The 16,544-nt window shown below is 34.7% G+C and overlaps 1 protein-coding gene across 3 annotated transcripts in view; it reads right to left on the minus strand.

The window, feature by feature from the left end:
• UNC5C (unc-5 netrin receptor C) overlaps positions 1–16,544 on the minus strand; it is a 400,598-nt gene that overhangs the window by 70,127 nt on the left and 313,927 nt on the right. For 2 of the 3 annotated variants that reach the window (XM_074275498.1, XM_074275497.1), the window contains 3 exons: positions 8,980–9,036; positions 6,642–6,833; positions 1,440–1,784 (listed from right to left, as the gene is read on the minus strand). In XM_074275498.1, coding sequence (XP_074131599.1) covers positions 1,440–1,784; positions 6,642–6,833; positions 8,980–9,036 — 594 coding nt within the window. The remainder of the gene's footprint in view (positions 1–1,439; positions 1,785–6,641; positions 6,834–8,979; positions 9,037–16,544) is intronic. The other variant, XM_074275500.1, reaches the window with a different exon arrangement.

The following is a 16,544-nucleotide window of genomic DNA, read 5'->3' on the forward strand; positions in this document are numbered from 1 at the left end:
AATTAGCCTTTTACATCAAATGCCCTACTTGATTCTTTGGGAAATGCAAAAGAAACAGAAGATAATGTTATTATTTTTAAGGAAATTACAGATTAGTTGAAGAAAGAGAAATGTATGTGTGTATGTGTTTGTGTGGATCTGTTTGTATATGTGTGTGTGTGTGTGTGTGTGTGTGTGTGTGTGTGTGTGTGTGTGTGTGTGTGTGTGTAACTGGAAAACAGAGGAAAGTAAGGAAAGGTGATTGGGGAGAGAAAATAAGGTAAGGAAAACTTCACCAAAGAGGAGAGCCTTTTGTTGTACCTTGAAAGAAGTGTAGAGCCTAGACTGGTATAGATGAGCAGAGAGGAGTGCTTCTAGGCAGGGAGAAGAGTATAAGGAAAGAAAGAAGTAATAATGAGAGTGACATTTTTATGACACTGTAAGAAAATATGATTGGCTGGAGTGGTATCACATGATGGAAATAGTGAGAGAAAAAGATATATATTTAAAGTTGGAAGCCAGTTAACAGTTTGGGAATTCTAGAAAGAGGAGTTTGTATTTGACTGAAGAGGGGATAGGGAATCATAACAATTTATTGAGGGAGGAAACGATCCATGCCTTTTTTTCTTGTGCATTATGCAATTTCCTAATGTCAGTGGTATTAAATTCTAGCACTATATTTATTAAATGCCTAGAACTAGAATTTGAAAAGTTAAGACAGTTTAACTGAGGAAGCCATTTATTCTTCTGCATATGTATTATTATTTTAAAATAAAATAAAAATGAAATATGATGACTGTTTTGAGGTCTGATTTTAATACTTATAGAGGTTTCTCTGAAATTAACTGTCAGATAAAATGATGAAACCCAAATGATGCTACAAAAGAATAGTATAATGAACTTCTAATCTTTAAATAGACAAATCAATGGATGATGAGTGACATATATATTTTCTATGCCTGATGAATGCATAATAAAGAGTTAAGCTAATAAATTAATCTTGGCTTTTCTCTATGATGTTCTCTCACCATCTGAAAAAATTAGCATTCTAAAAATTTTCCTATGCAGCAAATTGGAACTGAAGCAATTGATGTGATTTCAAATTTGTATGGATGGTGAAAACAGTAAGGGTTTTTGGTTTGAAGATGCCTGGTAAAGCTGCACTTAAAAAAATAGGTCAATGGCTTAACTGATACCTCATCTCAGAAAATTTCAAAGTACATTTCTACAGGAAGTGTTCTGGTAGCTAATTGTTAGAGAAGAGCAGAGCTTTGAGGAAAGGACAAATGAATTTGAAAGAAAATATACTTCTTAACTTAAGTCAAAAACACAGTCCAGTGGATGACCTGCATTTAATATTTTATGGCCTGCTAAATGAGGTGGGGAGAAATGGGGTTTTATTTTTTGTAGGGAAAAGTTATCAAACTGAATGCTTGCTTTTTTAAACTTTTAGAACTTACCTGAATTGGGGACAATGAGGTGTCCCCCAAGAGAGTTGAAAGTCCCAAAAGCAGTACAGGATGGGTCTGTTTGTCTAGCCAGGCTCTGATTCTTCAAGTTGAGAGTCTCACTTTCCAGCAGAGACTGGGTAATTTGTGGGGACAGCTTGGCTGTGAAATCTGATAAGTCATCCTGTGGGGTTACGGCACCTGAGGTATTGTACACTTTGATTTTTAGGTTGGGTAGAGGATCGAGGATTGGTGAGTTAGTCATTGGGATTTTGTCAGAGACATCATGCAAAGCATAGACAGGGCCTCTATACATGGCTGCAGCTGATGTAAGGTCTGGTGGTACCGCCAGGAGATCTGTGTTTGAAAAACAAGAGCAATTTCATTGCCTTATTTTGGCCAATCCAGACAAACTAATTCTGTGATAATTTGTATTTCCCAAATGAAAGGTAGTTCAATTAGTATAAAACTTTGCATGAGGGCCTCAGTACTGGCTGGAAAATGACCAGAAGGTAGTCAGGACCCAAAGGATTTGTCTATCTATTTCTGTTTTGTCTTCCATGTACCACCCTTAAGAATTCTGTTTTAGTTCCTTTGGCTTTAAAAAGATATATCTAAAATATGGAAGAAGAAAGGAAAGGAGTGGTACAAACCTGTAAGATTAGCATCAGGGAGGCTAAAGCTCAGAATGAGCTGAGGTGTTGGAAAAATGCTAAGGGTGATAAAAACCACTTTCCCCGGTATGATCAGACTAAGAAGAAGAAGAATAAGGAAGGAACAACAGGGACACAACAGAATTATTCAACTCTTATTTCTTTCCATCTTCTCTATCAAGGAGAATGGTCTTCATACTGGAAAGGGTAAAAAAAAAAAACAGAGTAAGAGGGAATGGAAGCCCAATATAAGTGAGGAGATAAGAAAGTGTCTAGCTGCATAAACTGAATTCAGATGAATTACATTCCAGAGCATTGACAGAAATGGAAGAGTTGATTATTGAACCAGTATCACTGAAGACTCAAGGAGAATGCCCAGGCAAATGTCCATTTTTTTTAAGTAAAAAGGTATATTTTGGGAAATATAAAATAGTGATCTTGACATATTCACTTCAGGAAAAATATAGAATACATTTTAAGTGAATGGTTTGTGGGCACTTAGAAAGAGAAGAAGTGATCACTAAGAGTTGAATTTTCTATTAAAAATTATGTCAGTATAGCCTCAATTCCTTATTAGGGAAATGATATAGATATAATTAATATGAATTTCCACAAGTCTTTTAAGATAGCCTCAAAGATAAAATAGGAAATGTGAGAAGGAAATACAATCGGGTGATTTTATTTCTTGTTGAAAGACTGCAACCTTTAAAAGGCCAGACAAATGTATGTGAAAGGCTGGATAATGTATTTAAAATGTACATCAAATAATAAATTGATATCATCCTAAAAAGGCAGTGTCCAGTAGTATGATGATATCACCTCTCATGTCCAATTTCATCAATATCTCAAATGAAGATACTGAAAGTATATTTGTCAAATTTGCAGATGACACAAAGCAGGGAGGGCTTGTTAATAAACTCGATAATAGAATTAGGATTCAGAAAGTTTTTTTTAACACTTTGAAGGAGGGGATTGAATCCAACAAGATGTGATCTGACATGGCTAAATGTGAAATATTATCTTTAACTTGGAAAAAAAACTATAGGGTTAGGGATAAGGTTAGGGATTGAATTTCTGATTTCTCTAGTATAACCAACTCTCTGGTAAGGACATTTCCTCTATCAGTGGTGCTAGGAAGTTTCTATATAGCTTGTAGGCTTAAAAAGTTATCTAGAGCACTGAGGGGGTTAAGTGATTTGCCCAAAGTCCCACAGTCAGCATAGATCAGAAGGGAGACTTAGCTCCATCTTCTCTGATACCTGCTTCTTCTATAGAAGAATGGAAAAAAATAACTAGAGGCTTGACTACTTAACTGTGTGACTAATGTGAGTCACCAATATCACCTGGCTACCAAAAAAGTTTATATAACCTTAGGCTGCATTAACAGATACATCATTTCCAGGCAAAGGAAGTAACAGCACCTTTCTGACAAGTTGATCAGGTTGTTTTGAAAACTGTTGGCTATCCCAATTTAACAGGGACACTGATGATGTGGATCTAGTCCAAAGGGAATTATCAAAATGTTCAGAGTAATCAAAACTATGTCATAAGAGGACCAGTTGAAAGAACAAGGGATATTTAATCTGGAGAAGGGAATGCTAAGGGTCATCATAATTGTTCTTCTCAACCATCTAGAAGCCTAGTATATGAAAGAAGGATTAGATTTATTCTTCATAGGATTGAAGCTATCTGGAGATACAACAACTTTCTATCAATTGTTGCTGTTCAAATGTCCAATGGTTGGACATTTGGGATAGTGGGTTTACTGGTAGTGTTCAAGCAGAGGATAAATGACGTCATGTTTGCAATATGAGGCTGAATTAGATCATAGGCTTATAGAATTAAAAATAAAAGGGACCTTTCATCTCCCTTTTATAAATGAAGATACTGATTAAGAGACTTGGTCTAAGGTCACTCAGTAAGTAAAAGAGTAGGAACCAGAATCCAGGTCCTTTCCTCTAAGAGTCAGTTCTTTGAACCTTTGTTGGCTTTAAAAATCACTTCTGATTCTTAGATTCTGTTACTGTATCAGACCAACTTAGAAAGTGAAGTATATAAGTATGTACCCACTTTCACAAAGAAAAGGGGACAGGAGCTAGCCTGGAAGTCAAGGACATCTGAGTTCAAATTCTATCTCTGATATATGCAGGCTGCATAATCTTGGGCAAGTCATCTAACTTCTTAAGACAGGAAGTCTTGACCTGAGGTCCACAAACCTTGTCTTTCATGGGGAGTCCATGAATTTGGATGGGAAAAAAACGTTATTATTTGTTACTAACTTCATAATTTTGTGTTTTATTTTGTTCATATAGAAACATTATCTGAGAAGTGGGTCTGTTGCTATTACCAGACTGCCAAAGAGATCCATGATGTGGAAAAGGTTAAAAATTCCTGTTCTGGGACTATAAGAAAAGGTGCTAATCTGGATTGGTAAAGGGGTTTCCTTGCTAGGGAATTACCTATATCAATGAAATCACAGGTCTAGTGTTTTTAATTAGATATATGATTTCTGCTGCATCATTACCTGTAATTCTATGTTAATATGTAAAGGCCTTGCTGGGAGAGGGTTAATGGATGGGATGCCTTAGACTTGAAGCTGGATGAGCACATGCGAAAGGTAGTATCAAGTCCTTTATAACTGAGTTGTCTAGTGCCACCATTGTGAGAGCTTGGAAAGGATCCAAAGAAGAAGTGTTGATTTACTCTTATAGTAGTTTGATGAGGGCCCTCATTGTTTTGGGTTCAGCCTTTGGATGGTTCAAAATCAAGTGAATTAACAGATACAAAAAGGGTGGGAGAATCTGACTCACATATTTATTATGTATTACAACACAATTTTTTTTACTCAAAAGTATTTGGATAAAAATAATGCAGGTGAAAAATCCACATGCATATATATGGAGATGCAAATGTAATCAGGTTTAGCAAGTAAATATAAGGTCTTTTTTGAAGGAAGAGAGACAGTAGCTTCTAGGAGTCTGAGGAAATGCCTCATATAGGAAGTAGTATTTCAACTAAGCTTCGAAGGAAAGCAAGGATTCTGAGAAATAGATGAGAGAAGAGAGTGCATTCCAAGCATGGAAGACAGCTTATGCAAATGCATGAAGAAGGAGATGGAATGTCATGAGTATGAGAATCATAAGTAGGTTGGCTCTTACAGGATCCATAATAGACTACCCTGATGGATCCCTCTTACTGTGTGGTTGCTTCAGGACAATGGCCATTAGAGAAGTACCCAGAGTAATCATGGGCCTGTATTTTCCTTTTTTTTCCCCTCTCCTTTTCCACTCATTGTCTAGTAAATAGTGGCTAGTTTTGATAATTTCCAAATAGCTTGGGATAGGTCTCCTCAGTCTGAGGCAAATATGTAGAGACAAAGGCCTTTCTTGGAGCTTAAAGTTGTTTCTCTTATAATTCTTGGCTAGGAGTTGTTCATCCTTTCAGGATGATTTAAAGTAAGCTATTAATCCCAATGGCTTCCCCACTCAAAAGGCACAGAACAGTGAAGTGGGAAGTTCAGGTGGCAAAATCATACTAATTCACTAAAGGAAAAGTTTCTTTGGTACTTTAAGTGGGGATATGATCCTATGTTAAATCCCAGCCATAGCAAATTTTTAGTAAATTTCTAACATGAGATTATAAAATGTTTTCATTTCTTGTTGATGTTATGAAGATGGCTAAATTATAAGGCAGTCTAAAATAATTTTCAGATAATTTAACTGTATTCAGAGACAGAAGACATAGATTTGAGTCCCCAGTCTACAAATTACTCTCCTTTTTGTCCTGGGGAAGTACATTGACCCCTCTAGATTTCAATTTCTTCTCTTGTCAAATGAGTGAGTTGGACTAATTCTGTAAGGTCTCTCCCAGCTTCTAGACCTTAGGGTCCTATGGAAGTCAATGAATAATAGAGGAAAATATTGATGTATACTAGAGAGAAAAGGATGTTTCAAAGTCTGTAATGCCTTTACTCCATAAACACTTTGACTATTGCTATTCTAATCTAGCAAAGCAATTTTGAACCCTATAAGGAATGCTACTACCTCAATATGCATGATCTATTCAAATTTCATAGCAGATACATTTTCCATCTTTCCTATTTTTACATGAATCCATACATAGAGATAGATTGAAAGTCACAGGGCTGGTAATTCCCCAAAGCTAGAGACAAAACCTTATAATCAAAATTTTCTCAACTATTATAAATAGCCATAATAGACATTATATACATATATGTATGTATATATATATATATATATATATATATATATATATATATATATATATATATATATATATATATATCTACATATCTTTATAAGACCTTATTCTCTTCCTTTCTCCTTCCCTATTCCCCTTATTCTTTACCTCTTTTATTTGCACATTTTTTTTGATGTTCCTATAGTCATTTGCCCTGGAATCAGTGCTTAGTTACTCTTTGAGATTTGATGTGCTCAACTCCTGGAAATAAATATTGGTGGTTTTGTCCTCTTTCTGTAAGTGGCTGTTAATCCATTTAAATATATAAACTGAATCAACATGAAATGAAATGTCATCTCACCTTGCCTTGCAGCTTTGATGTTCACAGGTTGAAATCCACCATTGAGGGCTGAGGAATCAATGATATCAGACTCAAAGTCCCTATGGTTCTTCCGATACACGAACAGAGCCACGATTACAGAGATGGCCAAGCATACAATCACTGCTATCACCACACCAACGTAGAGGGCAACATCATCAGAATCAGGAGCCGCTGGAGAGAGAGAATGAAACAGCCCCAACTGGCTATAGGGATTTCCAATAGCACATATCTGTATTGCTATCTTTTCTTCTGACATTTATTACCTTTTTCTTAATAGGTTAATTTCAAATCCATTTCTAAAGCTATATACTTTGAGTACGGCCTTTCATTGGGAAATGATCATAGATTTCTTTCTTTTCTTGTTTTCTATCTACCAGTGACTTATTTCGTAATTGAGAAACATAATAGGACATTTATTGCTTGGATTGTAAAGAAATTTTAGCTAAGATTCCACCAAGCCATAAGAAAAAGTTTGGTTTGTAGTGTGTGTGTGTGTGTGTGTGTGTGTGTGTGTGTGTGTGTGTGTGTTTAATAGGATAACAGCTTTTTAATTACACAGATGCTTCATTTAAAAACATAAACATTCCCTTAGAAATGTCTAGCACATTTTGAATCTGTGTATTTTTGAATTAGAATACTTTCCTAAGTAATTTCCTAAACCATAGACTTTACTTTTCCCAGGATCTTCTTTCCTTACACCTAAATTTGGGGAGGGGAACAGATTGGATGGAGGTAGAGTTGGGGGCTGAGGGCCAAAAATAAGTAGTCGAAGTTGAGCAAATTTTGGGAACACAGAGATAGCCGAATTCTGTTGTTTCTGTAAGAAAAAAATGCTGAACAATAATACCCTAATCTTCCTCCCTTGCCATCCTAGAACAAGTGTCAGCTCTGTGAATTGAGGAGATGGAGGAAAATGGAAGGAAAAAGCAGCTGTGCTGCTTTCCCTAAGGAAACAATGGGAACAATAAGGGTTGAAATTTTTCATGGATGAAAGGTGTCAGTTTGCTTTATCTATTATTGAAGAGAAATGTAACATTGAACCCTAATTGTAGCTGGTGAAGACATGAGATAATCAGGCACAGCATCAGATTATCCTGTAAACTAATCAAGCATGTCCCAAAGAAGGAACTTTTCATATTTTTAGAAGGTGGAGATGGAGCCTTCATATTTTTCCCCATTTACCTGTATCCTCTAACTTGGCCTAGTTCAATAATGAGGAGCAGTGTGCTATTGTGGAGAGAGAATTGGCCTTTGAGCCAGGAAGACTTGCATTTAAGGGCTATCTCTGGCACGGTGAACTGTGTTACCCCGGACACTTAATCCCTCAGTACTCTAGGCATCTCTATAAGGCTTTAAGTCACAACAGAGTTCTAGTCTAAGTTGATAAAGAAAATTCTTCACTGGGAGCTCTCTGCTTAGATGAAATTACAAGTCTCATCTCTAGGCTCCCAATTTTGGTGAGCAGAAATTTTATTGAACTCAATAACATCATTTGTTATCTTGTCTATTGATGGCTCACAATAACTGCTTGGGAGTCTGACACTGGAAGATAGTTTATTCTTCTAGATAGAAAGTAATAGTTATGATGAGAATTGCATTGACCACTAAAGTAACTTAAGGTAAACTGGAGTGACTAGTTTTGTCACTTCCCATATCCTGGCCTATATTTGGAATGTTTCCACAAATAAAAGAAGTCCAACAAAAATGGGGATTTTTCCACATGTTTTATTTCTTTAAGTTTGTCATATAAGAAAGATATTTTGCTATCTGCTTTCTTAAGGTACAAAAGCATCTGATTTTCTATGTTGTAGGTGAAAAATGACAGATTTTTAAAGGAAGCCACTGACATTCCACATGCTTTTTACTGTGGCAGCTCCAGTGTTACCTCAATTTTTGCCCCTAGGTTTCTGATGAGGCACATAAGTGGAACTGAGCCCTAGGCAAAGCATATTACCTTAATTCTATTTTGTTTCCTTTCACTAACTACTATTTGCCACATCTGCAACACTTCCTAGGTCATGATTACTTTTTCAGTAGTTATGGTTTCTTATCCAATAGATGTGAATTTATATTTTCGGTCTATGAAGTTTCTTTTTCTTGAAGGTGCATATTCATGATTTTTTGTTGTCTCAAGTTAAATTTCATCTGATTCTTCTTACTGTGATTCAGCAAGGAGCCACTAACTCATTTTCTGTTTTGAAAATATTAGGTACCTAACTCCAGTACATATAAGTGATTTTGGAAAAGTAAACTCAGATAGATGAATGACAATGAATGATTAATCTCAGCAACATAAAAACAAAACAATGACACTTACAAGAAAATCCATATTCATTCTGGGTTCTCTGTTCAGTTGAAATAGGATAAATGAAACCTTGAAAAGAAAAAGAATTATACAAAAATGGGAACAAAATCAAATTAATGAGGAGAACAAAATGGGAAGCATGAAAAATGGTTTAATTAAAAGAAGAGGAAAAGAAGAGGAACTTTAAAGTTCTGATTCAGCACAGAATTATGATTTTGCATCCCCTATCTGCTCCAGAGCCTAAGAATTAATAAGTAGGCAGATTGAATTTTAGAGGCTAAACTGGTCTCGAGTCACTAACTTTGGAGTGCTTAAAGTCTTTCTTTTATTGAGCATAAACTCTAATGGATCTAATTTATTTCAGACATCAAGGGTCATTAGCATATGGAAAATCTTTTTTTTTTCCCTCTATCCCTGCCATATGCTTTAATTCCCAAGACATATTCAGTAAAGCTCTAAACAGGTTTTTTATTTAATTATAGCAGCTTGCTGTTGGTCTAATAGAGCTAAAGAAGACCTGTCGTCATTGGTCAAAGGTTAAACACCCATTTGCTGTGTTGAGCCCAAGGAAAAGAAATCCACTTTTTGGATTTCCTAGTTGTTTATCTCCCACTTCATGTAATAGGAATCCAATAGGTATTGCCCAGGGAGTGAGTGATTTGTCAATGAAATGGGAACTGGATGCCTTTTATTTTAAATCATTATAAAATCAATAGGGGCCTAGAGGATATAAAATTATTTATCTTAAACATAGTGTAATCTGGATGGAATTATAATCTAGTTTAATTTTTCAAGCCTTAATGCTTATGTTTTCAGACATTTCAAAGCCAACTAGGTTTTGTTTTGTTTTTAAAGCCAGGTGAAGAAAATATATTTTTCCAATTTGGAACTCAGAATTCTTAAAGTTAAAACTTGTTGGGGTTTTTTTGTTTTTTTTTTTTTTTTTTTGGTATTTTTTGTTCCACTTATAAGCAACAGACTGACATCTAAAGAAAGATGATTTTAGATACCAAATATCTCCTCTAATGCAACATTTGAATGTCAAGTAAATGAATTAGAAACATGTGGCTTCAGTCTCCTCTGCTATATACAGGATTACAAGTAGAAAGAAAACTGTGAGAATTAAAATTAATTGGCTTAAAATGAAAGCGTTGTAAAGTTTGGCTACTAAAGCAAATTCTAAGATGTGACAAAGGTATCTCAACTATACTTTGAGAAACATTTAGCTTTTATAAGAAATTTACCAGTGTAGGAAATAAATGCTGGAAAAACGTGAGATTCTTTCTTAATGAATGAAGAGTGTGCTATGGCACAGGCAAGTTTTTACCTGAATTAATTTTTAATGCTTTATTTTAGAGAATGATTGCAGCCTCATACTCATTTTTATAAATATTATATTCCATATTGCACTTGTATGACTCCATGTGTTAGGATTGTTGTACATTTTTAAACAACCTATGTCTAGTAATAACCTTTTTCTATTTATCTTCTGTGAATTCAATAAAAGAACCACCAGGACACAGACATTATTAGGAAGAAATAATTGCTAAGATCTGAAGTCAAAACCAAGTTATTTATTTAGACACAGAATGACTTAATAGGAAGCACTGCTTTGCTCAAGATCAGCTTTAGAGAGAGGGATTTCAAAGCATCTGTTTTTAGTACCTGAAGTAAAGAAACTGGAAAATGCATAATAATCCCTAATGATATAGGATTGAGAGCCAGTGTGACCTGATGGATGGGGAGCTGTCTTTATTCTTAGGTATTTTAGGCCTTACCTTTCAATTCAAAATTTTTCTCATATATCCTGGCTGTGTGATTCTGAACAAGTAACTCTTTGTGCCCAAGACAACTCTCCCAAACTGGAATTTATAAGAATATATATTTATCTTCACTGGGAGAGAGAGACTCAAGAATTTTCTTCACAATTAAAGCACAAATTGGAAGCCCTTTTTTGCCCCCTGAAGAAGAAAGGAATTGGGGGATTTCATTTTTTCTCTGAAAGACTTGGTGTGTGTTGGCTGCAGAGAACATAGCTCTATGTGTCACTTAATATCATAAAAAGAAGCCAAAAGGAAAACTGACATTTAGAAGAAGCATGGAGTGGTGGAATGAATGCTAGATATCAGGGTCAGAATGACTTCGTTTCAAATCTTGACTTTAACACATACAGGTTCCTAATCTATACAATGGGAACAATAATTTCACACAGAAAGAGTGTGAGCTAAATGCTTTGCAAATATGAAAAGCTATACAAATGCGAGTTGTGATTTTAAAGTGAAACATCCTTAGGAGATAGCACCTGATTTTTCACATACTTTTGTTAAGTATAGAATTACTGTTGTTGACCAGTAAATAAAGGATTTTAGAATTTAGAACTTTGTCTTTAACCTCATCTACCTCTAATTTGTGCCAACCCCAGGGCCCTTTGGTCACTACAGAGAAGTGGGAGGAATCTTTGGAGGTCTAAACTTATTGGCTTGTTTGAATTTTGTTTTGTTGTTGTTCAAGCTCTGGAAGCACAAGTGCCATTTAAGCTGATCCCACTCCGACTGCCATAGGAGCTTTAACATGCTCCATTTCTACCCATGCCAGTTTACTTCTCTCTAAGCAGTCCAATAATCTGGTCCCACTGGCCCCAATATGGGGATTACTATATTGGTGCTGGACCTTAGAGAAAATATTGATCAAATAAACTTGTTGCTAATCAAATAAGGCTGTTGCAACTCATAACTCCTGAGTGGAAGAGATTCCTTTCTCTATGAGTCTGAAAGTTAAAACTTATTATTTTTTTGTTGTTCCATTAATAAGCAACAGACTGTGACTTCGAAAGAAATATTATTTTAGATACCAAGCATATCCTCAGTCTAAGCCCTGGAGGCAGGGTACCATGACACCTCATTGCACTTATCTTATATGACCAATGAAAGTGAAAATAAAAGAAGGTTGTACTATTACCTGCTTCTGAGCAAACTTATTTTCTAGAAATAACCCAAATGACAGATTAATTTTAAATGAACTCAATATTGCTACAACATTCCTTTTTTATTTTTTTTACTATGGCTGTGGAAACAATAATCAACTATTTCCAATGGATATTTCTTAAATACTTTCATTCACCTTTAAAATAGTAAAATTTCTTCAATTACACTATCAAAGTATCAATGAGAAGGCAAGGAACTTCAGGAAGGAATTGTTTTTTTTTTTTTTCCATTTCCAAATTGATGGGACATATGAGATCACATTTTAAAGTTTGTTTTCATATGTCTCCATCTGAACCAGCTTTCATCCAACAAGAGAGGATATTTTCTTAAGCTAATGAGGTGATTCTGCTGAGATTAGTACCAGAAATAATGAAAAAGTGACATCTCTGGTAGGATCAAAAGGGATGTGGCACAAAATAATTATTTTGAGGACATTAATAACTTAGGCAATATAAATTTTGGCCAATTCATTGTTTAAAAATAATGTTGAATAAATGGGACAATATAATTTAGTATTTTAGAGTAAAAGCCAGAAACTAAGTATGTGTGCTTCTCTTAAGGATAAAATGGCTTTTTAATTTACTCATTAATTTTTATTGGGATACGCCCTGGATTTGAAATTTGAAGGCCAATGAACTTTAGATTCCAGAAGATGGATTTAAATCGCATTATGAGATCTTAGACAAGTAGCTTAAACTCTCTGGGTCTCATTTTTTTGTCAATAAAGAAGAATTAGAAGCAGAGTCTACTTCCATTCTTACTTTAACATGTTAGATTTTTATGAATCCAGTTCTAAATTTTTGGGATGCCTCAGCCTTGTTGAAAACCTAATTTGTGCACATTAGCTTTTAGAATCCAAGAATTCAAGATCTGGAAGGAATGTTAGAAATTATTTACTCCAATACCTAAATCTTTTAGTTGAAGAAAGTGAATCACCAGAAGACCATTCAACTACTTTGTGGCAGAGCTGGAATCCAGGTCTCTTAACTGTTGAACCAATATTCTTTCTTTTCTATCATATTAGCCACCAAAAGAAATGATTACCAAAAGTGAAAAAGGACAGACAGGCAAACAAATTGCAAGAATAGCTTTAGCTCATAAGTTTAAATTTTTCATTCAACTGTTATATAAACAAAAGTAAATTATTTATAGTCAAAACTTTTTCCACTTGAACTTGTCACTAACTTTCATGACCTCAGAGGTATACCAAGCTTAAATGAAAAGCCTTTATAAAAAGACATTTAGATCTTATGTTTTCCTTCAAAAGGGAGAAAAGCAAAGGAAAAATCTGAAGTGAGTTGTATTTCTACCACAAATTATATGGTGAACCTATGACCAGGGTCATGGAATTTATGGCAATGACAATTGTGTATGACATAAAATGATAAGACGCATAAATACTGCACCTTGGAATTGATTCCCACCAAAGAAGAGTAGAATTTCTGATAGTGATTAAAAATATGTTTTTTTTTTATCTGAAGAGAAGCAAATGATTCTCTAACAAAAAAGTATAAGCCTTTCATGTGCTTCTAAGTGAATAACAGGACAGTTCAGCTGATTTAGGCTTATCTCCTCCCTTTTCTATAGCAGTAGAGTGCTAACAAATACCTTATAGTAGTAACACTTTTAAAATTTGAACAAAGTCCTCTATTCAGCCATCATCTTAGTTTGATTCCTATTTTTCACATTGGCAAGCGCCCGTTTTCACACATTAAGGGAAACAATGAAGTATTCACCTGAATTCCACAAAAATCTGAAAAATCTCTATCAAATTAGAATTATTGCAGGTCACATATCTAAGAACCTAAAACTTGATTTCAATATGTATTCTTAAGAAGTTGATGGTAAGGTTTAACAGATATTTAATAAACCACTGCCAGCCATCAATTTCCTGGGCCAGATGGTGGGAGTAGGAGGATGTGAATAAAAAGATAAATGAAACCCAAGGATACCTCTCAAGGCCACTTATGAGAATTATTGCTCTCCCCAGATGGCAAGTCAACCTAGTTCACCTCTGCTGAAAGCATTGGATCAATGCAGAGCTTATGGCATATGAGCCTCCATTGAACAGCTGAGAAATCCTGGATATTATGGAGATGGTAAAAAGTATCCTTTTGAGTCCACAAATTATTTTGATATGAGGGTACCTTTGCATCAAAATAAACAGGGAAAATGTAGAGGCCATACAGAACTGATTTCAAATACATGGGGTAAAAAGAAAATTCCACTTTGTAACAAGTATGCTACAACCTAATATATTGAATTCTCTCTTTATCTAAAAGGAATGGTTGATCTTTTCATTAGAAATTACTACTCTATATTGTTTTGTTTCAGCCTGCATATAGCAAGTAGTTTGAAGGTGTTTTAGTACTTGATGGATCCATGTTGCTTCAGCATGGACAATTGCTCCTTAGTACAGATTGCAAATCAGCCATATCTGCCCATCCAGGGTGATTTGAGTAACCTCTATTGAGAAAATATCCACTATGTCCTCTTCAGGTATTTTTATATATAAAGCACTACTTTTCTGTCTGACACAGGTAGAGAATCATCATTTTAGGGAAAAATATCTCAGACTTTAGTCTATCAAATTTCTCCTTATCCCCAAATCATTCCACAAAATAGCTAATATTTGCTTTTGACTAGACTAGCCAGAGCTTGGAGGTCACTGATGATAGTGTGCCTCCTGCTTTTGAAGGCAGCCCATTCCACTTCTGGATGGAAGCTTTTCCTGATGTCAAGTCTAAATTTTCCCCTTTGTACCTTCCAATCACTGATCCCATGTCTGTTTCTGAAGCCAAATAGAGAAAATCTAATGTTCAAATGTATGACTTGACATTTATCCCTATTGAATTTCATCTTATTTGATTTGGCCCAGTGTTCTAGCCTGTCAAGGCCTCTTTGATTTCTGATTCTATCATTAGAAGGTGTTAGCTCTCCTTCCTAGCATTGAGTGATCTGCAAATTTGATAAGCATGCCTTCTAGATTTTTATCCATGTTACTGATAAAAAACGTTAAACAGCACAGGGCTAAATTTTTTTGTTTGGCATTTAAAGCCTTTTAGTATCTGACTTTGGCCTATTTTTTCCATGAAAATTATACATTTATTTTCCCACTCATGTACTTCACCTCCAGACAGACAATGTTCCTTATTAAAAAAAAATCCATTTCCTGACTCCATTAGCCCCAAAGACTTTCATTTTTCACCTCTACCTAGTAGAGCTCCTACCCTCAAATATCAACTCCTTCAAAAAGCTTTTCCTGATTTTTCTTAACTGATAGTGTTTCCTCGTAAGCACTTTGGAATTTTCATTCTAAAATGACTTTGTGATTTTATTTAAGTTCAATAAATTATGCATATTTGTTTTATGTATATATCTCAGATGAAATAGCATGTGTAAAAGTGCTTTTCAAATCTCAAAGTATTATAAAATGCTAACTATTATCACTGCAATATCACATAATACTATATATGAATATGTTGCATCCCCATTGTGTTATGTACACACCCAGAAGGCAGGAGTTTTTTCATTTTTGTCTTTGAATTCCCAGTGTCTGACAGATTTAGGGAAACTGGGATAAGACTTTTAATTCCACTGATATAATAAATTCCTAGTGAGAGAACTTGGTCACATATTAATCTGCTTAGGGGGTTCCATACATGCTTGTCTGGTTACCCAAGACTATCATTTCTTTGTGGCATCCCTGATTTCAAAAGCAAAGAAAAAAATTTTACAGGAAAAAATCAAAATATTTTTGTTGCATCAGAGAATATGGATTAATATGTTCAGTAGTGGTTCATGTACAGAATACATATTTACCCAACAAAACATTACCCACACAGATGTAATTATTAAATTAATCCCTTCCTTTCACTAAAGTAACCTATGGTTGATATTAGAATGTAGATAATAAGCATATTGTTCACTGTATAATGCTGGTAATACTTGTTTTTAAAGAACTCTTATTTTTTTAATTTTAAAAATATTTTTATTTTTTAACATTCATTAAGCACTTTTTTTGAGTTCCAAATTCAATCTCTTTCCAGTTCTTCCTCCAAGCACAGAAAAGGGAAGAAATATATAAACTATATTCCTGAAAGCATGCAAAATCAGCAATATTTCCAAAAAAATAAAGTGAGAAAAAATTGTACTTAAATTTTCATGCAGAATTCAATAGTTTAAGAACTGTAGTCTTGAGAAGAATATAATGATGTTACCCAGTGCCTTATTGTGGCCCAAAGGTCATCCTGAATTTTCAAGAGAAGTTTGGACTCTGGCAGATTTCACCATATTAAAAAGGCTAACTCCATCCTTAACAATACTTTATATCCTCTTTCTGTTCACCAACCTAGTTGAAGATAGAGAAGCTATATCATTAGCAGGTTTAGTCCACAAGCACTTATTAATGTCTTACTATGTGCCAAACACTATGTCACTAGGGATTCAAAGTAGCAAGTTGGAATTTCAATGATTAATTCTTTAGCCAAAGTAAGCAAATAATATTTAGTCCCTCATTAAATGTTTACCATAGATTATCATAACTCCATAGTAACAAATCAAGTAAGAATTATGTGAAAAATATAAGTAAAA

Source organism: Sminthopsis crassicaudata, chromosome 6 (assembly GCF_048593235.1).
Source record: "Sminthopsis crassicaudata isolate SCR6 chromosome 6, ASM4859323v1, whole genome shotgun sequence".
Classification (NCBI taxonomy): domain Eukaryota; kingdom Metazoa; phylum Chordata; class Mammalia; order Dasyuromorphia; family Dasyuridae; genus Sminthopsis; species Sminthopsis crassicaudata.